This window comes from Haematobia irritans, chromosome 3, assembly GCF_050003625.1.
Source record: "Haematobia irritans isolate KBUSLIRL chromosome 3, ASM5000362v1, whole genome shotgun sequence".
Lineage (NCBI taxonomy): Eukaryota > Metazoa > Arthropoda > Insecta > Diptera > Muscidae > Haematobia > Haematobia irritans.
In genome coordinates, this window is record NC_134399.1 from 3,380,053 (window position 1) to 3,406,143 (window position 26,091).

The 26,091-nt window shown below is 34.3% G+C and overlaps 5 protein-coding genes across 5 annotated transcripts; 3 read left to right on the top strand and 2 right to left on the bottom strand.

Moving 5' to 3' along the window:
- Positions 1-8,104: 8,104 nt before the first annotated feature.
- Positions 8,105-10,138, top strand: LOC142228652 (uncharacterized). Its single transcript, XM_075299143.1, has 2 exons — positions 8,105-8,291; positions 8,348-10,138. The coding sequence occupies exons 1-2, from the start codon at positions 8,227-8,229 to the stop codon at positions 9,954-9,956; spliced, it is 1,674 nt and encodes a 557-aa protein (XP_075155258.1). The 5' UTR covers positions 8,105-8,226; the 3' UTR covers positions 9,957-10,138.
- Positions 10,139-11,036: 898 nt separating this feature from the next.
- Positions 11,037-12,452, bottom strand: LOC142228653 (uncharacterized). Its single transcript, XM_075299144.1, has 2 exons — positions 12,229-12,452; positions 11,037-12,171 (listed from the first exon to the last, which is right to left on the bottom strand). The coding sequence occupies exons 1-2, from the start codon at positions 12,331-12,333 to the stop codon at positions 11,662-11,664; spliced, it is 615 nt and encodes a 204-aa protein (XP_075155259.1). The 5' UTR covers positions 12,334-12,452; the 3' UTR covers positions 11,037-11,661.
- A 524-nt stretch (positions 12,453-12,976) lies between these two features.
- LOC142228604 (myotubularin-related protein 10-B) lies at positions 12,977-18,166 on the top strand. The gene is made up of 2 exons (XM_075299074.1): positions 12,977-15,954; positions 17,081-18,166. Exon 1 carries the CDS (start codon positions 13,528-13,530, stop codon positions 15,883-15,885), a length of 2,358 nt encoding a protein of 785 aa, XP_075155189.1. The 5' UTR covers positions 12,977-13,527; the 3' UTR covers positions 15,886-15,954; positions 17,081-18,166.
- Positions 18,167-20,375: 2,209 nt separating this feature from the next.
- On the top strand, positions 20,376-24,921 carry rb (adaptor related protein complex 3 subunit ruby). Its single transcript, XM_075298728.1, has 4 exons — positions 20,376-20,543; positions 20,641-21,336; positions 21,393-23,409; positions 23,474-24,921. The coding sequence occupies exons 2-4, from the start codon at positions 20,656-20,658 to the stop codon at positions 24,256-24,258; spliced, it is 3,483 nt and encodes a 1,160-aa protein (XP_075154843.1). The 5' UTR covers positions 20,376-20,543; positions 20,641-20,655; the 3' UTR covers positions 24,259-24,921.
- Positions 24,866-25,491, bottom strand: LOC142228337 (AP-3 complex subunit beta-2-like). The gene is made up of 2 exons (XM_075298729.1): positions 25,372-25,491; positions 24,866-25,274 (listed from the first exon to the last, which is right to left on the bottom strand). Exon 2 carries the CDS (start codon positions 25,257-25,259, stop codon positions 24,972-24,974), a length of 288 nt encoding a protein of 95 aa, XP_075154844.1. The 5' UTR covers positions 25,260-25,274; positions 25,372-25,491; the 3' UTR covers positions 24,866-24,971.
- Between the last annotated feature and the right edge of the window lie 600 nt (positions 25,492-26,091).

Here is a 26,091-nt window from a genome sequence, read left to right on the forward strand (position 1 = left end):
TTTTTTCCAGAAATTCTAAAATAATAATTATGAAATTGAAATAGATAATCAAGGGAAAAGAATACGTTCGTTTATTTGGTGACTGATATCCATTGAGTTCCAATTTATTTTTTCGAAATTGATTTTAGAGTTCTTAATTTAAAAAAACACTTGTGTGTGTCAAGCCTATAGTTATTGTTTTCCTGGCGATTGTTTATCGTTATTGACTACTTCGTTCCGTCAACCAATGACAAATATTTTGCGTTTTTAGCGAAATATTTACAGGGTACGTGATGATGATGTTAGAGATGGTGTTAATGATAATTAATCGTCATGGAGAATAATGGTGCGTTTTTAGAAGCACGTACTCCCTTATATTTCCAAAGCATAATGCTACATTGTTTTGGAAAATGTCGCCGGCTCAAATGCTTAATGCGTAGTTAGGGTAGGTAACAACCCTTAAAACACTAACAACATAGATTTGTGTTATTTGTTTTGAAATGAAGGACGGACGAGCATTTTATATATCTCGTGTATGACCTCGCACAACAAATGTGACAGTGTACCAGGTAGAATCTCTAAAAATATACCTAAGAGCAAAAACTATATATTTGACAGATTGAAAGGCTTAAGTTTAATGGTCTAAAGAACAATTATTTAAGAATTTCAATTTAACTATACGCATAACATAAATATTTTAGCTTAAATTAATTAATTGCTATAATAAATTGTATTATCCTTTAACAATTTTACTAAAATAAGAATTGAAAGATACACAGAAACAGGCGGCAATAAAACCAATTCAACTTTATTTAACTTCATGGAAATTATGTTTTAGTTAAAATTTTTCCAATATAGGTGGGTATTAAGTACGAGTTCAGCAGCCATTTTTACACGATTACTTTTCTTTAATAATCCATTTTAAAGAACATTAATTTTATGAAAAGATGCTTTGGGCTACTCTCCATCAAGTTGTAATAAAATTTGCACCAAAAAGGTATGTTTTATTCTGATTTTGCAGATTTGTTTTTGATTTTAGCTTATGATAAAGATTCTTTCACTTTATAAAATTTTTGGTTAACTTTTGCTAAATGAACTAAAAAAGATAAAAAAGTATACACAAATGAAGCATAAAGTTTTACTAAATTTAAATTTCCCACAAAATGGTTCGTGCTGCACTGAAGACATATTTCCAATTTCTAAAGGTAGAATTACATACCATGCGTCCGATGATTGAAGAGTTGAAATTTCTCTTTGGAATCAAAAGCTCGAATAGTCTGCCGCAAACAGAAAAATCAACCCTTCCACCGGAGCCACCGTGGTGCAATGGTTAGCATACCCGCCTTGCATACACAAGGTCGTGGGTTCGATTCCTGCTACGACCGACCGAACACCAAAAAGTTTTTCAACGGTGGATTATCCCAATTCAGTAATGCTGGTGACATTTCTGACGGTTTCAAAGCTTCTCTAAGTGGTTTCACTGGAATGTGGAACGCCGTTCGGATTCGGCTACAAAAATAGGTCCCTTGTCATTGAGCTTAACATGGAATCGGGCAGCACTCAGTGATAAGAGAGAAGTTCACCACTTTGGTATCACAATGGACTGAATAGTCTAAGTGAGCCTGATACATCGGGCTGCCCACATAACCTAACCTAAGCCTTCCATCAACGCACGGATTGACGCATGGTGTGTAATTCAACCTTAACTCCATTTTGTCCTTCATTTTTTTTTTTTTCTCGAATTTGTCGAAAATAAAAAAAATTAAAATTGCTGAAATTAACCTACATTTTCTTCCCTGCTGTATTCATTTTTTTGAGTGTAGGAGTCAACTCCGACTTGACAACTCAGGAAAGGATTTAAAACACGAGCAAAAAACGAAAGCAAAATACGTACTTCAAACCCCAGAGATGAAATATGATCACCTCAAACACTTTTCACGAGTAAAAAGTTATTTTTGTTCGGGAAACATGTAACATGTTATTTTCCCGAAAATTATGTATCAGATTTCGGCAAGCACACTCAAAGATGGATCAAAAGATTTTGATTTTTCCTTCTTTAAAATAAAGGCAGTTTTTTGAGAGTTTTTGAAACATGAACATGTTATTTTCCCGAAAATTAGGTATCAGATTTCGGCAAGCACACTCAAAGACGGATCAAAAGATTTTGATTTTTCCTTCTTTAAAATAAAGGCAGTTTTTTGAGAGTTTTTGAGAGAGAGGGCTTTAAATCTATGCTCTATAAAACAAAAATTTGAATACAGATCTCATTCATCGAATTTTCTTTCTCTCTCAAACAATCGTGTTTTAAATTTTATGAAAAAAAATTTAAAGCAGAGAAATTTGTCATTAATGTTGTGAAAACTGCGTGTAAATTATGCATAATTATTCAGCACATGTTTATGTTTGGAGAGAAAACAAAATTTTTGCGACAAAAATGTTGCTTGGTCCTCTTTCAAAAAAAAAAAAAACATTATTTTCTTTAAACATGTTTGAGGTAATCATATTCCTTCTCTACGTGCAGTTTTGTGAGGTCCATTTTTAATCATATTAAAAAGCAATAAATTGGCACATTTTTAATAGCAGAATTTTTCGGGGTGTGCTAAGCATTTCATATCGTTTGAAATAAATAAAAATTCGCAGCACGTTTTTAATGCCCTTTTATTTTTCTTAACATAAAGGTAACACATTTACAAGAAAGACTACCTCTTACGACAAGAAGACAACGTAAAATGTCCATAAATGTAAATAAATCAATCAGTAAAAAAACAAGAAAGATTCCCAAAAATAGCAAAACGATTATTTCTATTAAATTTTTAATTTAATTATTGTTAAAATACTGAGGAAATCAATCAATGAAAGGAAACTTTTTTCAAATAAATATTATTTATAGTATGCACATAAATATATTTTCATTATTTTAAACAAAGAAGGAAGTCGGTTCAATGAACTTTCTTTTGAATAGATCAATAACATCAACTGCTCCAGGAAAACATTAAATATGTTCAGGAAAATATGGATACGTAATACTCTTTGTCAACAATCTATCATTTATATTTGAATAATTTTAGCTCTACAGATTAATATCATAAAGGGTGGGAATTTTGTATATCACAACAATCGAAACCAGAAATATTCTGTTGATGTTACTGTAGCGCCAGGGATTTCAGTATATTATAATACAACTACAATACTATAATATACTTCATTTAATAGTTCAATTATGATGAAACTATTACAAGTGGCACAAAATAGGGTTTTCTTATAATTAGAATTTCACACGAAAACGTCTCCAGCTACGTCCCTGTCAGGTACAAAATATATCACATTTTGTGGGTAAGGCGTATAACAATTATGTTCTAAACCAATTATCGACAAAAATTATGTTCCATAATATGTTTACAGCATTGTAAGCACATTGACAACAACAAATGGTGTACATTTTTAGATGTAACTACTTATACAAATATGTTGTATTAATAGTTTTGTAAACGTGCATAGTCTCTCCTACCATTTATTCTCAAAATGTCAACAATTTTTGATCGTGTCGACACTCATGTACAGAATCGATATGGTAAATGGAGCAGCGCCACACTTTGATTGTTTATACTTTCGATGGAAAACATAAATTCTAGACCAGCTACTTGCACACACAATCGGGAGGTAATAAGAGCCTTATTTGTGGCCTTTATATTCATTCTCTATTGTTTTAGTACACCCAAAAAATTGGTATATGTACCCTTCACTATAATGTGCCACATACAGAAAAAGTCTAGGAAATTTTTTATAGGTTTTACTTTATTTTAGTTAATTAAAATTAGTTTATTTTTAGCTAAATTTTACAAAATGTAAGAAGATTTAACTTTTTTTGCTTACTCTAATGACGTGAACTAGAAATGAGAAAAAAAAAGTTTTATACAAATGAAGTTCAAAATTTTACTAAATTGGAACATAGTTCACAATTTACTAAAATTGGTGAAGTTTACTTATATTATGCTCATAAGTTTGTCAAATGAGTAAATTTTTCTTAAATTGTGTCTGTCTTGAACTTCATATAGCACTAAAGACATTTAGGAATTTTTTACTCCAATTTTTTTCTTCAAAATATTCAATCTTCTTAAAAAAAAACAAGAAAACACTTTTTATTATTTTTAATAAATTTTATTCATTTTGACAAAAATATTTTAGTTTGAATAACCCTACATTTTCTTTCATTGTGGATTCACTTCTTTCTGAGTATAGAACTTGTAATTGTATATGTAATAGTATTTTTAATGGGCCATTCCACATTATATGTTGTAGAAATTTTGTTGAATGTTCCTAAAGAGTTTTGGCAAGATTATTGTGTAAGTCTTTCGACGAATATTACACTTCTTAATAAATATGTTTTTAAATCTAGCCTTATATGGGATCACAGTTGGTCCGGCCTGTCATTTTTCTCACTTCACGCGTTTATAAAATTGAATACGTGAGTTCACGATAATAAGAAGACCCAATAAACCTTTTTGGAGATTAACGTTCAAATTTCTCGTTACAATTTACTAATAATCAATATTTTGTTACTGTATTTATCTTTAGGTTTTAAAGTAAAGAACAATATTTATTTTCACATCGATTCATAATATTTGTATTGGCGGTGCCCCCACAAGATTGTTTACTGTTTTGTTTTTAAAATGTATTCTTCGTATGGTGTATTGGGCAAGGTCAACCGGTTTCTGATTTTGTAATTTCATATAAGGGTCTTCCAGAATTCTTTCTCGCCATGGGCTCTTTTTGCTTTAACGCATACGAGTACATAGCAAATGAATGATGTAGGAAGGGAACTTTTGTTTTTTTTTTATAGAACTCTTTTATGGTTCTATAAATAACAAATTAATTCGAAGGCAACGAACACAATGTGAAAAGTTCGCCACCACCTGATGGTAAAATAACATATTCTTTTCAATGGTATACGCGGAAGAAAAATGGCATTTTGTTGTAAAGCCAGATATGTGCCTTTAAGCTCAGGATGCACATCATGCGAAATTTTTCATAAGAAGCTTTATTAACAAAAATTGACATTTGCTCCTATAAGAAATCCATGGCAAAGATGTATTAATGGCGTGCAAACGAAATTTCCTACGTAAAAAATTTTGGAACCTATTAGAAATACACAGCCACTTTTGCTAGCGGAATATTCGATCGATACGATGTTATCGATTTTCTCCCGTAAAAAATATATGGTATTCGTTTCTGTTCTGGTACACACATGTATCGCTTTTCTTAGGAGCCACCGTGGTGCAATGGTTAGCATGCCCGCCTGTGTATACAACACAAGGTCGTGGGTTCGATTCCTGCTTCGACCGAAGCATCCCGCCTCAGTAATGATGGTGACATTTCTGAGGGTTTCAAAGCTTCTCTAAGTGGTTTCACTGCAATGTGGAACGGAGGTCGCTTGTCATTGAGCTTAACATTGAATCGGGCAGCACTCAGTAAAAAGGAGAAGTTCACCACTGTGGTATCACAATGGACTGAATAGTCTAAGTGAGCCTGATACATCGGGCTGCCACCTAACCTAACCTTGGTGTCATACTTAAGATGTGTTCTGGACTACACAGGCCTAATAAACATACACGAATATTTTTTCCGTGTCGACCAAGTGTAGAGCTATCGTAAACAAAGCTACAAGATTTTTAACACAAATATATAACAGATATATATATTTTTCGCCTTTTATCTAGAAAAATCACTTGCACAAAATCACTTGTTTTTACTCCAGTCTACTGTAATTTTATCGGCAAATAGAATGCATTAAGGCCAGTATTATATTTCCTTTTGAAATGTTCGCGGTTACTATATTAAAATAGCTTAATTAAAACCCAAAAAATTTAGCTCGATTAATACGCACTTTTTTGTCGTCGAGATTCCATCCAGATTTAAAAGGAATATGTTTGTTTTCATGTATAATTTTCATTAATTAAGAAAAAGTAATCTCGAAATAAAGTAATTTTCAACTCGAAACCCGAACATAGTACCGGCCTTTTCAGAAAAAAATCATCAGTTGACATTTTTCGATCAGAAGTCGAAAAAAGTTCTCACGTGTGAGTCAGAACAACTAAGATTTTGGTAAGTCTGAAGAATGTATGTTGGGTGGTGTACAGTGCGGTGAGACCCAGAATAGACATGATTATTGACATCCAACAGAAATTTTCGCTAGACACACACAAATTATTAAATGTGGGTATTAAATTCGAGTTTAGCCGCTAAAATCGTCATTTTTCACGATTGCTTTTCTTTAATAATCCATTTTAAGGAATACAAACTTTGTGAAAATTTGCTTTGGGCTATTCCCCATCAAGTTATAAAATGTGCAACAAATATGTATAATTTCATGCCTTTTTTTACTGATTTATTTTTCACTTTAGCGGCTAAACTCGAACTTAGTACTCACCTATACCTGCGAAAAATTCGTTGGCAAAAAAATACCCATGGAAAAGCAGGGGGTTAACTAATAAGTCCGGTAGAGTTGCGTGTTTTGTGTTATTTTTTCAATTGGCAAGTATAAGGACAAAGGCGATATAAGTAGAGAAATACAAATATGACGACGGTTGCATAGCTACATCGTTCGCTAAAAATTATTCCAATATCTTTCTTACGGGTAGCAAATTTTTGCTATTGATGCAACCGGCCTCAATTATCAATGCGAAACTCAAACTAACATAGCAATAATCTGGTATGCACAACGAAATTTTTTCTACCGACACGAAAGGTAAAACTATTTCCCCTACTTAACACTCCGTGAGATGTCTGTTTCGATTGCTTACATCATGTCCCGTAAAAATCCTGAGGCCGAAGAATTATATATAAAATTTTAATCAAAAAAATTCCGGTACTAATGTTCGCTTTTCGCGTTGAAATTTCCGCGGTTACTTTATTAAAATAGTGCGAATAAAAGAAGACAACTCAATTTATACGCATTGTCTTTTTCATCTAGATTTGATCAAGATTTAACAGGAATATGTTTGTTTTCATTTTTAATTTAGATTGTTTGTGAAAAAGTAATCCCGAAAATAAAGTGATTTTCAACTGAAAACCGTGCTATGTACGGCATACAGTCGACTCCGCTTTAGCGCAATGCGCTTTACTGAAAAACCTCGGATAACTGAAATCGATCGCATTCCCCAGTTGTTTTTTCTGTCCATTTCATTTAAATTACTCCGCTTTAGTGAAACTCCGCTTAACTGAAAAAATCGGATTACTGAAAAGTTTTTTGTGTTCAAATGAGTTTCGTCACATTAGTATGACTTCGCTTTACTGAAAATGCCACATTCTCGCTATTGAGAGAGAGTACATTTTCTTCTCCGTATTGAGAACGCTTTATTTCAAGTGAAGATGGCACTTTCAAAACAGTTTAAATCACTCTGTAAATAAAATCAACTGAAAGGTAAAATTGTAGATGGCACACACACGGAATCAAACACCTTGTTTTTATTATTTTATGTACATAGCATTGGTCATAAGTTCGGTTAACTGAAATTGAGTGGATTTTTTTCAAGTTATACGGAGTCCGCTTTACTGAAACTTTTTCAGTTATCCGAAGTTCGCATTACTGGAAGTTTTTTTCAGTTATCCGTAGTCCGCTTTAGCAAAAACTTCGGATAACTGAAATTAAATGGCTGCATTTTTAACGTTTCAGTAAAGCGGAGTCGACTGTATATATATTAATTTTATTAATTAATTTTGTGATCAAAAAAACAATTTCACGGATATCTGTCGAAAGTTCTCGAGCAAATTGTTATTTACTTTTTATTAAACACAGTAAATTATATGAGTGAAGTACAAACAACAATTGTTTTCGAGCAAATTATATTCGTTCTAAACTCATTTTTAAATACGTATTATGACATGACATTTGAAAGGAGTATGACAAAGGAAGCATATACATCATTTTTGCCGGGCATAATCAATGCGTGTCCATTTCATTAGCGAAGGATGTTAGAAATTGAATTTTTTTTAAAGGATGGTTAGTATTTGAATCCAACTGTTTTTCAAACAAACAAATTTCTTCAACCACTTGTTTATATTGATTAAAGTAAACATTTTACCTAAAGTTCTGTGCGAAGGTTCTTTGTGCTTTGCTAAATATCAGCTGTCTATTATTTTGATATCTGTAACCAAAAATCAATAAAAGAATATTAAACTCAAAAGTTTATAAAAATTCGAATTATAGAAAACAGATCAAACATTTGTTTTCATGAGTATGTATTCAAAATGAGCAACTTCAGCTTTGATTTGGATGATGCTACAGATGAGGACTTTTTTGGAACACTTAAAAGGTAACTATCAATCAAATTTATATGTTGTTTATTTCAATTATAAATGCCCTCGTTAGTCCCTCATCAAAACTTCAACAGTTATTTGCTAAAGACGGAGAGATGGATGACAAGGAACAGTCTTTAAAATATCAACGTCCCAAAGCAAACAATGATAGCTTTAAAAGTGAGGCGATAGCGGCATCAACTAATAGTCATCAGCCAACACCCCCTCTTATAGCGAAAGTGGTGACAGCATACCTCCAAGGAAAAATTCAGGGTAAAGTGGGTCTAGCTTTGACATCAAATGTCGTTGACAATCTTATACTCTACAAATCGAAGAGCCTCGTTCTGGTTACACTTATTTTATATAAAGAGAAACAAGTGTTGTTTAAACAAAGCAACTATTGGCAATTTTATGATGATCAACAACGGTATTGGAGTTTTAGCTTTGAAAACTCCAAAGACGAAGAAGATTTTCGGAATTATATCCATCAATTGGGCCACTGCTATAAAGAAAACGAGGAAAATTTTAATCAGAAACTGGAAAAAGAAAATGTAGATGAAAGTATTACAAAGAGCGGTTCAGTGGAAGAGAGTGAACTAGATGTATTCCAAGGTCCCTTTAACGACAATCCTACTGTAACAAAAAATGCTCTAATTAAACGTATGGCAAAAATGGGACAACCCTTACCAAAACTTTCAAATAGCTCCGTACAAACTACCACAGAATTCAGTGATTCCTCCGATACCGAAGTTATCAATACCCCCTTGCCAATAAAACCCACGGTTGTACCAAGAAATAAAGTAACTACTTTAAAAACTAGCCATCAAGTTTCCAATGCTTTTAATATGTCTTATGCTCCCAGTCACACTGCAATGGAAGGCCAATATATGCAAATGCTTTTAACCGAACAAAGAACACAGGGAAGTGAGCTACGTATGAATGTAGCGAAATTAGAAAATAAAATAGAAAGGTTGATGGACAAGTTAGACTTGATGGAACGATCGGGACTAGGTGGTGGTACAAAAGAAAAACGTCACAAGGATGACGAAATTTTGGAATTAGAAGAAAAAATATTAAATCTAAAAAAGGAGAATAGAAAGTTGAAACAACAAGAAGAAGAAAGAATCCAAAAACAGGCAGCTGAAGAGGAATCTAACGCCATTTTAAAAGATCTCAAAGAGGGTTTGGAAGCTTGGAATATGGATCATTTGAAAGATATGAGAGCCATAGTTAAAAGCGGCATAGAATTAGTAGAAACCCATAAAAACAAAGAACTGGAAGGAAAATGGAAGGAATGTGAAACAACATTAAAAAGTACAGTGGAGCAAGTGGAAACAAGTCCAAGCCCTAATTACCAACAGGAATTAAATCAATTGAAAGAACAAAACAAACTATTGAAAGAAACTATGGAAGAAAAAGATAAAATGCTTGAAGATTATAAGGGAACAATAGAAAACCTAAAGAAAGATATTGAGAACAAAACAAACGACCTAACACCAAATGCTCCAGACGCCATAGTTAAGACAATAATGAATAACCTTTATGGAGATATATTTGATAGACTCGAAACAGCAAATTTTGATAATCGTCATGAAATTTTATCAATAGTAGCCACGTCCATAAAAGAGCAAACATTGAAAAGTTTAACGAAGTCTCACAAAGATGAAACTGGATCGAAATAGTTTATGAGAATTCTGCAATTTATAATCATTTTAAGTATTATTTTTGTGTCCCTTAAAGGAATTTTCTTAACATGGAATTACTTTATCTACCATAAATGTATTTTGAATTTATTAATTGTTATTATTGGAAAAATAATTAATTTAATGGTGTGTATATATTTTATGCATACATAAACCCCTAATATATTCTTCTAGAGCGTAGAATCGTATAGGCCATATCAAAAGATTGGTTGATGTGGGCGATTTATTTGAGTATAACAGGTGAACTATTATTAAATAGCGATTTGCAAGCCCATGTCAAATCGGGAGATCAATTTATATACCGCTACAACCAATTTTTGTGTATGCGTAATTGTAGATACAAATGCTTTGTACTGAGTTGTGAATCCTCAAAAAGTCAAATCTAAGGATTCGTCCAGGATATTCCTTAATTGAAATCTGTAAACCAGTTTGTATGGGGTCTGTAATCAATTATGAAAAACATGAATATCTGATGAAAAAGAAACAAGCATAAATATCCAGAGGTCAAATTTGGAATTCTGTGTAAATGAGGAGTTTGTTTTTAATTTAACAATGGATAAAAACAAATCTGGGGATCGGTTTACATGTGGCTATACCCACTAACCTACTGTTTTAAAACTCTAGCCCTTCTTAAATGGCGTGTACAAATTGGGTCATTCCATATATTTACCATAAAAAAACAATTTACATATGGACGAAAAAATGAATGTAAAATGAATGAATAAATAAATAAAATAAAAAAATTGATGATGGCAAAAAAAACGATAAAATGATACGACCGCAACTAGAATTAATATGCATATTCTTTTATAATAATTCATTGTTATATTCAAATACATTCCTTCTATTGAACGTATTTTTGTTTAGTAATGAAGATATACGTCTTAGAAAATAACAACGCTGATATATTTTGTCTTCCTTTTTCGCAAATCAGACAATTTTCTTTTTTATTAGAGTAATGGAATTCACAACATTTTAGTAAACGATATATTAACCCATTATTTGCATTGAGATATTCATGTATACAACTCAATGTTTTGTAAATAAAACTATGCAATATTTATATTTAAATTCGAATTATGATTTTAATGTAATCAAAGTTGTTACGTAAAATAAAAAAGAAAACACGGTGGCTTTACTAGAGATATGGATAAAGAACACTTAAAAGTTAATTGTCTACAGTCTTTACAAATGCTAAACGGTTGTCATAAGGTTTTGTGTATAAAATTCATAATGGAAGGTGGGTTTATTGTGCCGATCTACTCGGCCATTCATACACAGTGAAACCTCTCAGAAGTGGTCACCCATGTTCGCCTACCATTTGTCCACATTTGGGTGGTGTGCGGTTATGAGAGGTAAATTTTAATGTGTTAATATAACAAACGTCTCACGACAATTGTCCACTTTTGAGAAGTGTCTGGTTTTTAGAGTGTGCATGTTTGAGAGGTTCCACTGGATTTGATAAGGGAGAATATTAAAAAAGACATTCTTTAAACTAAGGTTAATCTCAAAAGTAATTTTGTCGGTTCCCAAGAGCTGTTACGATTAGAACCTTTGCTCTACATTTGAGCATATTATGCTCTTTTTGGAAATATGTAATCTACATAGTACGTATATTCTTAATTTGCTACTTAGATTTAGAACTGAGTGAAAAAAAATCTTTGCCATCCCGCATAGTTTCACTTCAATCGGAGGAGGAGTCATCTTCAGAATCGCTAGTAGACTCTGTTGTCTTATAACGTCGTCGTTTGACCTTGGTCTTCTTGCGCCTCATATTTGGGTCAGCCTTACGCTTGTACTTATCCTTCTTTTTAAGTTTATGTCCATTGTCATCAGACTCGCTGGTCGACGATTCCTCGTTGTCGCTGGAATCCGATTCAGTGCTATCGCTGGAGGAAGACGAGGTTAGGGAGGATGATTCTGAACTGGAGGATGTTGACGATTTGGAATTGCCTCGTTTTTTATGCTTCTTAGTCTTACTACGGCTATGTTTCTTTTTGCTTTTATGTTTATGGTCTTTCTTCTTTGACTTCTTGGATTTGCCTTTAGCCGGTTTTTTCTTAGCATTGAGTAGCTCTGCTTCCTTCTCCTTCAATTCTTTCATACGCAATTCAGTCAATGGAGTGAGATAGTCTAGCTCCGAATCAGAACTGGTACTTTCAACATCCAAGAGAATTTCTTTATTTGGATCAACCTAAATAAATAAGAAAATCAATAAATGCAAATCTCCACGTTTCATGCAATAACCAACTTTAATAAAATTCCGGCATTGAAAAGTTAGATGTCCGGCATAACCACATTTTTTACATGCAGCCCTCGAGGACTCTTTGTTGGGATTTGTAAGCGGAAAACTCATGTCACAGCAATTTATTGTTGAAGCTTTTTAATTATAAACAATTATACAACCAACAAGCGGCAAATACACTTGCAACAAAATAAACAAATTTATGTGGCATACCAGCTGATAATTAGTTTTGGTTCAAATTCAGGGACGATATTCCGATTTTACATCTCTGTGATCAATATTACAGAAACAACGCAAGTCTATTGCTGGAAAACATGTTGAGTTCAAGCATTTCTCAAACGTTTTGCAGCTATATTAAAATTTCTCTTATCCACAAGCGATATTTTCAGTAGTACGATGTTATCGATTGTTTACATTTGCTCTCATATTGTTTTATTCGCGGTAAATTTGTATGACATTAGTTTGGCTTAAAACGCACAGAAACTACCGGGAGGTGTTGATATTTATATTTTCAAGGAATACGTGCAAAACTATATTATTGACGCTATTGCAAGTTGAGCTCCAATAATAACGAGCTTAATAATGGAGTTACGCCGAGCGTTTTATATCTGAAGAATAGGTAAGAGAATCGATAACAAAGTGCCACTGAAATTTTGCTGACAAGAGTAGAGCTGCATGCGAACATTGCTTGATTTCTGCTTACGTTACCCTACTTTCCCCACTAATCATCGCATAATTTTGGGTTGACGGGTGACAGTAACATTTACAACCAAAACAAAGAATTTTCAACGAGTCTTAAAAATCTTGTTTTTGCTTAAATCTTTTTAAATTTTTAAAGCAAACTTTATTTAAGCACTTTTATTAATTTCGCGATTTCAATATTTGTTGAAAAATTACGGACACAACAAATGAATGTCGTAGAACAGACGCTTGAACGAAGGTACGAAAAGTACAATAACAATTTTAATCAATTTCGGGATAGCAACATTAAAAAGTTTGTGTGAGTACGGGTACGGGAAAGTGGAGGGGTCGTGGATCATCATCATCTCCGAAAAAAGTTTTAATAATTTGTATAGTTGGCACAACTCAAATACGAAATAGCCTAGCAAATATTTGTCTTTGAGCTTAGAACACATATTTTTCTGGTGTATGTGTGCCCACCGCCTGCCAGTTTTCCAAATAAGGGCGTTTGCATTTTTTTTTGACCGGATATAAGCAATAATTATTTATGCTGTCAACGTCGTTAGTACCCATTACAGACTAAGGAAATTGTTTATAAACAGCAACTAGAACAACGACCTAGATATGACGTCTGTGTCCGACCATCGCAAACGTAACACCTTTACCAGTTATGTTGCACCACCAGCCGGTGATGTTTCTTCTCTCGCCCCAGACGACGAGTGGTGCTTGCCAGGCGATATGCGAGACGTACATTCGGCTAAACCTCGATTACTACCCAATGAGTTGGTAGCAGCATCTGCTCCAGTTTATATGTATCCTGCGATTTCTCCCATGGGAAATAGGGACGAAGAGGACGTTAAGGGTTCTAAGGGGGCAATTTTCGGTTTATTGAGTGTTACAAACTTCAAGTTGGCATTTGTTCCATTACAAAGGGAAAGCAGTTTGTCGGCTATATCACAGGAGCATCTGCTATTGTCTCGCAACGAAATAACCCTAAACAACATAGATCAAATATACCAAATTGCTGAGACCGGAAAGGCAGCCAGTGCACTACCTGGAAACGTGGGTAGGAGGAAAAAGAAACTCGATGGCCAACAAAAGCCAATGAGTGGACGTATCGCACATCTGCACATACTCTGCAAAAATTTTAGACTGTTAAAGTTTTGCTTTCATTATTCCAAAGGTGGACGAGACTGGGGTAAACAGATCACTTCAGCCCTAGCCAGATTCGCCTTTCCAACACGACATGATCTGAGTTTTGCGTACTGTTACCAAGAGCCGTACTATTCAACTATTTCAAAGTCGGCCATCAGTATGTATATGACAAAAAATGATTGGGCACGAGAATTGATCAGATGTGGCACCTCCAATTGGCAGGTTATCAGCAGGGAATCAGAACCCCTGCTACAACGAGAAAGATCGTCTTCACGTTACACCTTGCCTCCACACTTTGTTATTCCCAAGGCTTGTGAAGTGGAAAAATTTTTAAATCTATCGCTGGCTTTCTGCGACTCCCGAGCAGCGTTTTGGGTTTATGGCTATGGTAATGCATCTTTGGTGCGTTTGGCTGAATTGAAGCCTGGTAATCAGCAAGATAGCACGTTAGAGAATGTAATGTTGGAAGTTGTGCGTGCATCAAATGATAGAAAGTTATTACATCTTTTGCAATTGACGGATCGTCTACCATCAATCCTGGATGTGCAGAAGGCATACGAAAAGCTTAGACGCATTTGTGCTCCGGAAAGTCCTCAACACTTTTCAGTCGAGGATTCAAAATTTTTGGTATTGCTCGAAAAATCCAATTGGTTGTTTTACGTTTCCTTATGTCTTCGTTATTCGTGTGAGGCTGCCGATAAACTGAAGGAAGGCTGGAGCTGTGTTCTTCAAGAATCCAATGGTCGCGATCTGTGCTGTGTGGTGTCATCGTTAACGCAGATAATTTTGGATCCATTTTATCGGACTATAGATGGTTTCCAATCGCTAATACAAAAGGAATGGGTAGCCCTAGAGCATCCTTTTCAACGCCGGTTGGGCCAAATAAGACAGATTCCAGATTCCAATGGACCCCAAGAGGAGAGCCCTGTATTTCTGTTATTTTTAGATTGTGTATGGCAACTCTTGCAGCAATTTCCAGATGAGTTTGAATTTTCTCAAACGTATTTAACAACGCTGTGGGATTCGTGTTTCATGCCAATATTCGATACATTTCAGTTCGATTGTAATGCTGACCGTTTGAAAGCCGTCGAGGATCATAAGTTGATATTGAGGCCCGTTTGGGACTGGTCCGAACAATTCTTGGAGAAGGACAAACTTTTCTTCAGCAATCCTTTTTATCAAAAGCAAAAAACGGAAGTTCCCTGTCGAAGATCAGTGGCCATACCAGCTGGTGCAGTAATGTTGCCCGGACTGGCAAGGCCACCTCCTGCAGCCTTACTCAGTCAACAACGATCAACAATAAGCCCTGCCAATTTCGTAGCACAATCATCCATACCAAAGGATCGTTATTTACAGCCCGATCATCGAATGCCCGCTCTGGCAATATGGGAACAATGTTATTATCGTTGGATGCCAATTGTTGAAATAAAACGGGGTGGCTTTCCCCAAATCGAGTTACAACATCGTCTACTGCTTAGTAATATCTCTAAACTACAGAGATGTCTTGAGCTACAAGAGTTTGAGGATTTGCCAGATGTTTATTATGAAATGACTAAGGAGACAAGACCTTTGGGTAGTACAGAGACACGAGTTCCCACAACTCCAGAATTAATCGATGGTGTTGAACGCCGACGACGTGTCTCATTGCCTCCTACAGCTGTGGCAGCTTTAACTCAAGAAGGAGTTTCCAGTGTCTTACCAGAGATTTCATCATTCTTTCCATTCAGTGTCAATACTGGAGAAACGCAACAATTGCATGACATCTTGTCCAGTAGCCACGAATTCCTATTGGAGGGATCTATAATGGACCGCTTATCAGTTGCTTAGCAATAGGTATGAAAATCGAAAGCGGTATATAAACGATTTTTGGCGACAATTAGTGTCAGCAAGAAAAAGGTAAGTTAAAAAATGCATAAGAATATAAAATCATAAAAATCACTTTGGCTGCAAGCTCAAATAATATAAAAACAAAAACTAAATTATTTATTTCTTTCTTGAAATTGGTTTAGCTGTTTATTTGTTAAAATAATAAAATCAGAATGTGGAAAAGCAATTCTCAACATTTGCGTGGACCTTTTCCACCAAATAAAACAAATGTCCTCACGCATATACTTGGACTTTGGGAGCCACCGTGGTGCAATGATTAGCATGCCCGCTTTGCATACACAAGGTCGTGGGTTCGATTCCTGCTTCGACCGAACACCAAAAAATTGTTCAGCGGTGGATTATCCCACCTCAGTAGTGCTGGTGACATTTCTGAGGGTTTCAAAGCTTCTCTAAGTGGTTTCACTGCAATGTGGAACGCCGTTCGGACTCGGCTATAAAAAGAGGTCCCTTGTCATTGAGCTTAACATGGAATCGGGCAGCACTCAGTGATAAGAGAGAAGTTCACCAATGTGGTACCACAATGGATTGAATAGTCTAAGTGAGCCTGATACATCGGGCTGCCACTATACCTAACCTAACCTATATTTGGACTTTAATTTGGAGTTTCAGTGCGAAAGTCGAACATAGCGACCACCTTAAGAACACTTGATAACGAGTGAATTACAACTCTTTTTGTTGTGCAAAAATAATCATATTCAATATCTTATTGCCACAACACAATGAATCGAATGATTTGATGATGAACGAACGCACCAATTAATCCCCACGTTAAACATTTCCACAGAAAAACAATGTTTCATAATCCACAACGTGGTCTAACTGAAAATGTTGCCTTTATAAATATTTGTATAAATAATTTCTTTAGGCACAGAATCTTAAGCAAAAATTGGATAAAATGTAGTGCCAATATATGTAACTCCTGGTATTCTCAAATATGGTAGTTTGTCGTCCGGTCGACCCACTTTACTCAGGTTATAGGGATCATTTTATTTCCGGCCCATTTAGACAATTCAGTCCATTGTTCTATCGCATTAACTTATTTATTTATACTCTTCATTGAACTATATACTTAGGGCTAAGTAATCTGAAATTTTAAATATATATTCTAATAGAATAATTTCTACTCTCATTTCAGATCATTTGTTACCTGTTTACTGTTATAATTCGGTGTAGAAAACTTGTTATTACAAATACACCATAATCATAAGCCAAAATTATTACAAATAAAAAATAAAACGATCTATGCATTCAAATCGATATGTATTAAACAGCGAATATATGAACTGGATAGCTAAAATCAAATTATTAACGCCTAAACTATTCCCATTAATATGAAAAGTATATTTTATTCAAATAAGATCAAACAAAGTATTAAAAACTACTTTTATTACAATGATATATTCAAAATTTTATTACTTAAAAATTCACAGATATATTTTTTTATTAAATAGAATTAAATAACAAATGTGTTGTATATTCCATAAGGAAATTTTTGTTCAAGAGCAATAATATTTCCAAATATAGTTTTTTTTATTATTTTATTGTGAAAAAAAACTAATCTCCATTTATACTATGAAAATAAGTATTAAGTTTTTTCTCTATATATTTAAAAATTGTGGTTACGAAATTTAATGCAGTTCATTTGCTCCAAGTCCATGCTTGTATTACTAACTTGTATCACAGAAGAGTGGACCTCTATTTCGTTCTTCGTAATGCTAATATAATATATAATACCTTTGTTAATGTTTTTTAAAATGATTTAGTTATAAGTTTGAAATTATAGAACACACACACACATAACCTAAATAAAAGCTAAAGGAAACATGATACGTATTTATTACATAATAAGAGGGGTTTTAGACGATGCAATTGGTTGCGTGCAATTTTTTGTATTCTCTTTTAAAGTTGCTTCTTAAAAACTTCAGCATTTATACGTTGAAATTTTTCATGCAATCGCTTGAAATTTCAAGTTTCAGAAATGTCAAAAAATTGCAAGAGGAACGGAAAACATGAAATTTTTTCTACCCCCTTTGCTTCTCTACCCCGTTTGCCTACAAACAAGAATTGCGTGCAATTATTGCATGCAATTATTGCATCGTCTAAAACCCTTCTAAAACTATTATTATATGAAATATACATGAAATGTATAATTAATATATCATACACGGTATATATCCGAAGTGAATCAAGAAATTTCAATAAAATCAAAACAAATAATACATATGTATGTGTTTTTTAATTATAGTTCAACTTAGTTTGACGTTCTGGGGATTGTAAATATAATGATTTGCAGAGGGATCAACATTTGAATTAGCGCCAGTCATTACTTCAGGCTCATTTAGATATTTGTTATCTCAAAATTCGGTTAATAGGTCTTTGATATTTTTGAGAATCTGAGTGTATATGTAGTCAATACCATTTATTTTAACACATACACCAAAAAAAAATTGTTGGTAGAAGCGGCAGAAAAATGTGATCAAATAGCAAAAGGTCTGCTGAAAACGGGAAAGTAGTCTAAACATGTACTAAAACGTGTTTTAGTTTGGCCAAAAAAAATAAAAAATGGAGATATCGTAACACATTATTAACAATACATTAAGAATATGTCTTGTATTTGCTCAAGAATCTGATTTTTTCTCAAATTAATGAATAACAGCAAACAAAACGTTAGGGATATCACAAGTCTGAAATTTACGAAAAGAAAAAATATATTTGATTTAAAATTTTAAGAGCAGAATGCTGTTTTTGGCAGAATTTCTCCTGTGGGTGTATGTACAGTCATACGGTAAAGTTTTAAATTGACCATTTTAACGGCAGCTCAACATTTTGCGAACTTCTAATGCTCTGTTCTTGTACATCGAACGAAAACCCATTTAAAAGAAAATCAGCCGCTCGAATTCGAATCAATTTGGGTTTCTCTACCTTTTAAAAGCTCGTTTCTTTTTTGAATTATGAAAACTGAGTATTTTAACAATTTTGATCTGAATAGAGGAACCAAAATAAATTTTTATTAATTTGGAATACAAAAGGTATACAGGAACAGGACATAAGAAAACTCGACAGGTCGACCTTTTGATTCTGATTACAATCCCTTATCATTCCTTGATCGATATTTAAAATTGACAATTATTGGGCTCGTATCTACTTTATTAAGAGCTTCTTCAATGTATAGCCAGGCGATGTGTTTATATTGGCATATATTGAGCCTTAAATAATGTCAATAGTACGTAGCCAGCCTCTCCAAAGTTAAGAAGGATTGGGAATAAGCTTATTTGTAGTAAATCATTTGAACTTTTTACCAACAAACAATCAATTTTCTCAAACTCTGTATAACTTTCACCCATTGTCGCTGGGTAATTGGGAATATCTCAATTCATATATATCGAAAAAATATAGTAAATTTTGGTTTCAATTAAGCTTTATTATATTTTAACTTTCATTACAAAGGTATGATGCACTTGATATTAGGATTTTTTAGACGCTTTTCTACCTTATTTTTCTTGGCCTTCTCCTTGCGTTCCCGTTCATTCATCAAATTGTCATCTATCTCTTGTAATATATGTAAAATTCTTGCTTCAACTTCATCCATATTTTGAGTTTGTAACATTTGCATGCAATTGTTTAGCAAATTAACATCTAACATTCTCGTTATTATCTTGGTCATGGAAGCAGCAATGCAATTTTGGGTCTCAGCAGTAGGTACTCGAAGTGTTTTTCGAGATTTGTAATACTTTATCACTGCATGCGATGACATTGTGCCAACTTCTATTAATTTTGAAATGGATGTTTCGGATGTTAGCATTTAATTAACTTCCGTTATACAAATTTCCTGTTGTCAAAATTAGTGACAGAAAGCATGATATAATTCATTTTATTATTACAGTTAACAGAAAGTAATTTGCAAATATCTTATCTCCGGTTAACTTTTACTGAAAAATTTTAGAAGTTTATTTATTTACAATCATCAGGAAAATATAGGTGCTAACAACATAGGTTTTCGACCTGATGATTTTTAAGCAAGATGACAGATATGTCCACAGTTCGGTTTAAATGTACGTTAGCTAACGGATAATTAACGGAGCTTCATGAAAATGGGGTTAAAGGTAGCACTTCCAGCACTGCTGATAAATGTTTTTCAGAACCAAAAACATAGTTATATAAACTAATGCCCGGTTTCTCAAATCTCGAAAATTCTCGTAAAATTCTTATTTTTTTCATTATGTCCCCAAAATATTTTTCAAACATATGCCTCCGCAAAAATTAATACTTTCATAATTTTTATATTTGAATTTTCGAAGGTTAGTTTCTAGCATCTGAAATTTTACATGTTTTGGCCAATCCTAGTTGACCACCTGATTTTTGTTTTCATTGTTTGACACCGACAAATTATACTCTCAACTTCAAATGGCGTTTTTGACAGTTAGTACTTGTTAGCATCACTGGAATATACGTCATCATTTCATTTGTTGGCAGATTGCAAAAAGCGAAAATTTAGCAATTGGAAAGTATATTCTTCGAAAATTCCTTAAGAACAATTATATTGAGGGAGTTGTTTGCTTTTTGCTCATTGGGTTTTGCCTATGTAGTTGCATATATTGGTAAGTGATAATACTAAGATTTTGCATTGATTTGTAATCTTTCTTTTTATTTTACCTCTTCTCACTCCCACATACACCTCATCTTTCCGATGTTCAGCAACCATATCACTGTATGCTATCGTCAAGTTCTCCTATCACATTCGCGGGGAGTAGTAGCACAATGCAACAACAGTCCAATGCTTTTGCAGTTTATGGGGACCGGGGAGGTGTTCAAACAGGCCTGGACATTGAATATGGCACAGATCCAGCTAGTGGATCAATTTTCAAATATGAGGGGCGTAAACATGATGATCTAAAGCAAATGCTGGATAGCAACAAAGATGGCTTAAAATTGGAGGCCATGAAACGAATCATAGGTATGATAGCCCGCGGTAGAGACGCTAGTGACTTGTTTCCAGCAGTGGTGAAGAATGTGGTTTCCAAGAATATAGAAGTAAAAAAATTGGTATATGTGTATTTGGTGCGTTATTGCGAAGACCAACAGGATTTGGCCTTACTTTCGATATCCACATTCCAAAGAGCTCTTAAAGATCCCAATCAATTGATAAGAGCATCAGCTTTGCGAGTGCTTTCGTCCATTCGTGTGACTATGATTGTTCCCATCGTTATGTTGGCAATTATGGAAAGTGCTTCCGATATGAGTCCTTATGTTCGAAAAACAGCAGCCCATGCAATACCGAAATTATTCTCTGTAGATCCTGAGCAAAAGGACGAATTGGTGAAAGTAATAGAGAAACTTCTCTCGGACCGCACCACTTTGGTGGTTGGATCGGCTGTAATGGCTTTTGAAGAGGTATGTAAACATGTTGTACTAAATGTGTATAAGAAACCAAGTTTTTCTTTCTGTAGGTTTGCCCTGAACGTGTGGATTTAATACACAAGAACTATCGAAAGCTATGCAATCTCCTGGTTGATGTTGACGAATGGGGTCAGGTTATTATTATAAATATGCTGACCCGTTATGCAAGGACCCAGTTTGTTGATCCTAATGCGGACGAACCGTCGGATATAGAAAACGCACAAAATATCGGCGAAGATAATAAGAAATTCTATGACGATTCTGAAAGTGAAACAAATGACGATAGCGATGAAGATAATGTAAACAAATCAAAAGGAAATATGCCATTGAAAGCAAAGTCCGTAACATCTTCACCCTCATCCAGTTACCATGTTGATCTGGATCATCGTCTTTTGCTGAGGCAAACAAAGCCTTTGCTACAATCACGTAATGCCTCCGTTGTAATGGCAGTTTCCCAATTGTATCATCATGTTGCACCACGTCAAGAAGTTCAGATAGTTGCAAAATCCCTTATACGTCTTTTGCGCTCCCACAAAGAAGTGCAAAGTGTTGTATTGACTTGCATTGCTTCCATGTCCACCAAGAGGAAGGCTATTTTTGAACCTCACATTAAATCGTTTTTTGTACGCACACAAGATCCAACACACATTAAACTGCTGAAGTTAGAAATTCTTACCAATTTGGCATCAGCCGCAAGTATTTCATTGATTTTACGAGAATTCCAAACCTACATATCGAGTAGTGATCGTCCATTTGTAGCATCAACAATTCAGGCAATTGGTAGATGTGCCGCCTCTATAACGGAAGTTACAGAGACTTGTCTAAGTGGTTTGGTTCACTTGTTATCAAACCGTGATGAGCATGTTGTGGCTGAGAGTGTCATTGTCATTAAGAACTTACTGCAGACGAAAGCTGCCCAACATTATGAGATTATTTCCCAGATGGCTAAACTGTTGGACTTTATAAAAGTTCCTGCGGCGCGTTCATCAATTTTGTGGCTGATAGGAGAATACAATGATAAGGTTCCAAAAATAGCTCCTGATGTGCTAAGAAAACTAGCTAAGACATTCGTTGACGAAGAGGATGCCGTGAAGTTGCAAGTCTTGAATATGGCTGTTAAATTGTATCTCACCAATCCAGAGCAGACTTCATTGTTATGCCAATATGTTTTCACATTGGCTCGATATGATGTGAACTATGATATTCGCGATAGAGCTCGCTTTTTGAAGCAGTTTATCTTTCCAGTGAATAGCAAAAGCAATATTCTTTCGAATGCAGCAAAGAAAATGTTTTTATCAGCCAAGCCGGCACCAGCTTTGGAAAGCAAATATCATACACGTAACAATTATCAATTGGGCTCATTGTCACACTATTTGAATATGCGCTGTAGTGGATACCATGATTTGCCCGGATTTCCAGAGAAAGCTTCGGATCCTTCTGTCCGTAATGTTGAAGGTTTTATGCAGGAACCTAAATTTTCCAATAACGTTGGAAATGCAGCGGATAAAACTCCACAAAAAGACAATAATAATGCAAAGCAGAAACCTATGAAGAGTGGCAATGAATTTTTCTCTGAGTCTGAAGGAAAATCTTCAGAGTATTCAAACTCGAATTCTAGCGGATCGTCGTCGAATAGTGCATCGTCGTCCTCTTCAGATTCTGGTTCAGAAACGGAAAGCGAAAACGAGAACAAAAACTCAAAAAATACGCCAACAAAACAAGCACAAGTCAATGCTCTGAACAATAATGCAACAAATGTGAAAAAAGCACATGAAAACCAATTAGTTAACAATGCAAATGGTTCGGGTACATCCGACTCTGAAACCTCTTCTTCATATGGTTCCTCTTCATCATCTTCATCGGAAGGGGAGGGTTCTGACTCTGAAACAGAATCGGAAGCGGACACTGCTATCAAAAATAACAACAACAGATCTGCCAACCATGCGGCAAGTGATACGCAGAAAAATTCAGACATGAAAAGTAACCTAGATTTGCTACTTGATCTGGATGACATTCCTCCTATTGGGCCCGTCATGACACCTTCATTAGGTGGATTTCTAACTCCAGGTAACTATGCCCCATACCTATTGTAATGGTTCGTTGTTCTACTGTATATATTTTGATAATTTAGGTACTCCTATGACTTCTCTACAATCCGGGCTAATGCCTCAAAACGCTGCTAATCGTCTGGAACTAGTAGGGCCTTCCTATATATCCTATAGCCATAAGGAGCTACTGAATAAATTATCCGGACATGGTTTACAAGTCAGTTATCGTTATACCCGTTCGCCTCATCTTTATTCTTCATCTATGGTTTCCGTTGAACTGCAATTCGTTAACCAATCTTCAGATGAGATATCAAATATTCAAATGGGACAAAAATCGCTACCACCAGGCATGCAGATGCAAGAGTTTGCTCCTATAAATCTTCTTAATCCTGGCCAATGCGGTACATGCATTTTGGGAGTGGATTTTAATGATTCCAGTCATGCCATTGACTTTGAAATTATTTCCAGTAAGGGAACATCACGAGTGGCCTTTAAACCGGCCATAGGAGAACTTATAAGATCTGTGCAAATAAGCGAAACCATGTTTAAAGATGAACGGCTTAAATTGCGTGGAATGAATGAACATCAAACTAAATTGAAATTAAGAATCGACGTTATAAAAATGGCCACTTTGAAACAGAAGATTTTCGAATGCATAAATGTTGCTTGTCTGTCTCAAGTTGAGACGGATACTTCTGTCCAATACTTTGTGGGACAAACAATGACATCTAAGAGTTTAGTACTTCTAACATGTGACTGGTCCCAAACCGAAGAGTTGATGATTCAAGTGAATTGCGAGAAAATGGTAATAGGTTCAATGGTCCTAAATGAGCTTACTAATTATTTGAATTCAACGCTTAGAAATTAAGATACGCCGCAATAAGCAACGAATTTGAATTGTTGTCTAAAATGAAGATACTTCAAAAAAAAAAAAAAAACTAAGAATCTTTCCAAATTTATAAAATGTAGAACTAAGTTAACATGTGTGTCTGCTGTTTTTACGTTACTATTTCGAGTGTTGTCCTTAAATGTTGTAATACTAAATGCGCCTTCTATTCTTCATTTACTCGTTGAGATCTTATTGTCTCGACACAAAGTTAGACGTATGTCGTATGCTTTTCTCTAAAAACACAAATTGAGGAATTTTAAGTAGTTCTTTCCGTAACGAACAAACAAAACTCCTTAAAACTTTTTTTTTTTTAATCTACAACTATAACAAAGCAAATAAAAGAATTGAAATAAATTAAATGTGAATACAAATATATGAACAAATTATACATACAGAATTATTATAATGATGGATATTTATTGATTGATGTAATGAAATAATTGTGTTTGTTCCCTCGTCGGAGTAGTTGAGACTATCATTGATTTGAACTAAGCGCTTTTTTCTAAAAAACTTGAAATAGAAGAACAAACAAAAATATTGAAATTTTTAAAAGAATTTTAAGGTTTCTTTGTGTGTATTTTCTTATGCTATAATGCTTATGAACAAAAATATTAATAAATAACATTACAAAATATAAATAAATTGTCTTTAATTTGAATTAATTTGCCAATAAAGTGAGTAGTGTGTATTTATTAACCAGCTCGCGTTTCTCCTTGTCGAACGGGCTCTATCATACCTATGATTCGTTTCATGGCCTCCAATTTTAAGCCATCTTTGTTGCTATCCAGCATTTGCTTTAGATCATTATGTTTACGCCCCTCATATTTGAAAATTGATCCACTAGCTGGATCTGTGCCATATTCAATGTCCAGGCCTGTTTGAACACCTCCCCGGTCCCCATAAACTGCAAAAGCATTGGACTGTTGTTGCATTGTGCTACTACTCCCCGCGAATGTGATAGGAGAACTTGACGATAGCATACAGTGATATGGTTGCTGAACATCGGAAAGATGAGGTGTATGTGGGAGTGAGAAGAGGTAAAATAAAAAGAAAGATTACAAATCAATGCAAAATCTTAGTATTATCACTTACCAATATATGCAACTACATAGGCAAAACCCAATGAGTAAAGAGCAAACAACTCCCTCAATATAATTGTTCTTAAGGAATTTTCGAAGAATATACTTTCCAATTGCTAAATTTTCGCTTTTTTGAAAAAAAAAAAAATTGCCTGCAGCGCTTTCATATTCCTACGATTAGACATATTAACCGGATCCATATCCGGTTTGAAAAGAAAAATGAAAATTTTTTTCAAAAAAATCGCGCCTGAGTCGCATTTTCACTCTTACAATTACAAATGTTAACAGGTTTCAAAAGTAAACTTTAACATTAATTCACATTTGATAACAAAAATAAAACAAATGACACATTTTAAAAATTTTTAATAGTTTATATTAATGGATCTTCACAAACAATTAATTTTTGAAGCGCATGGTTGCATTTAACGCCACAGCCGATGTTATAACGGCACTATTCATATTTCGTGTACTTCCCCATTTTTGCTTAGTGATGTGGCTTTAGGAGCAATCAGTTCATTCAAACCATAACCGGCTTTAAACCGGATCTTTTTTCTTTCTACCCCGAAAACAACTTTGAAATAAAATTGAATATATTTCTTTTGCAAAATTCTAATTTCACGGCTACAATTAAATTCACCAGCAAATATCTCCGGTTATAACAGATATTGGCTTGAATATGACGGATATGTAGTAGTGTTAGCTACACAATGCAATTAGTTATTCTGCACCTTTA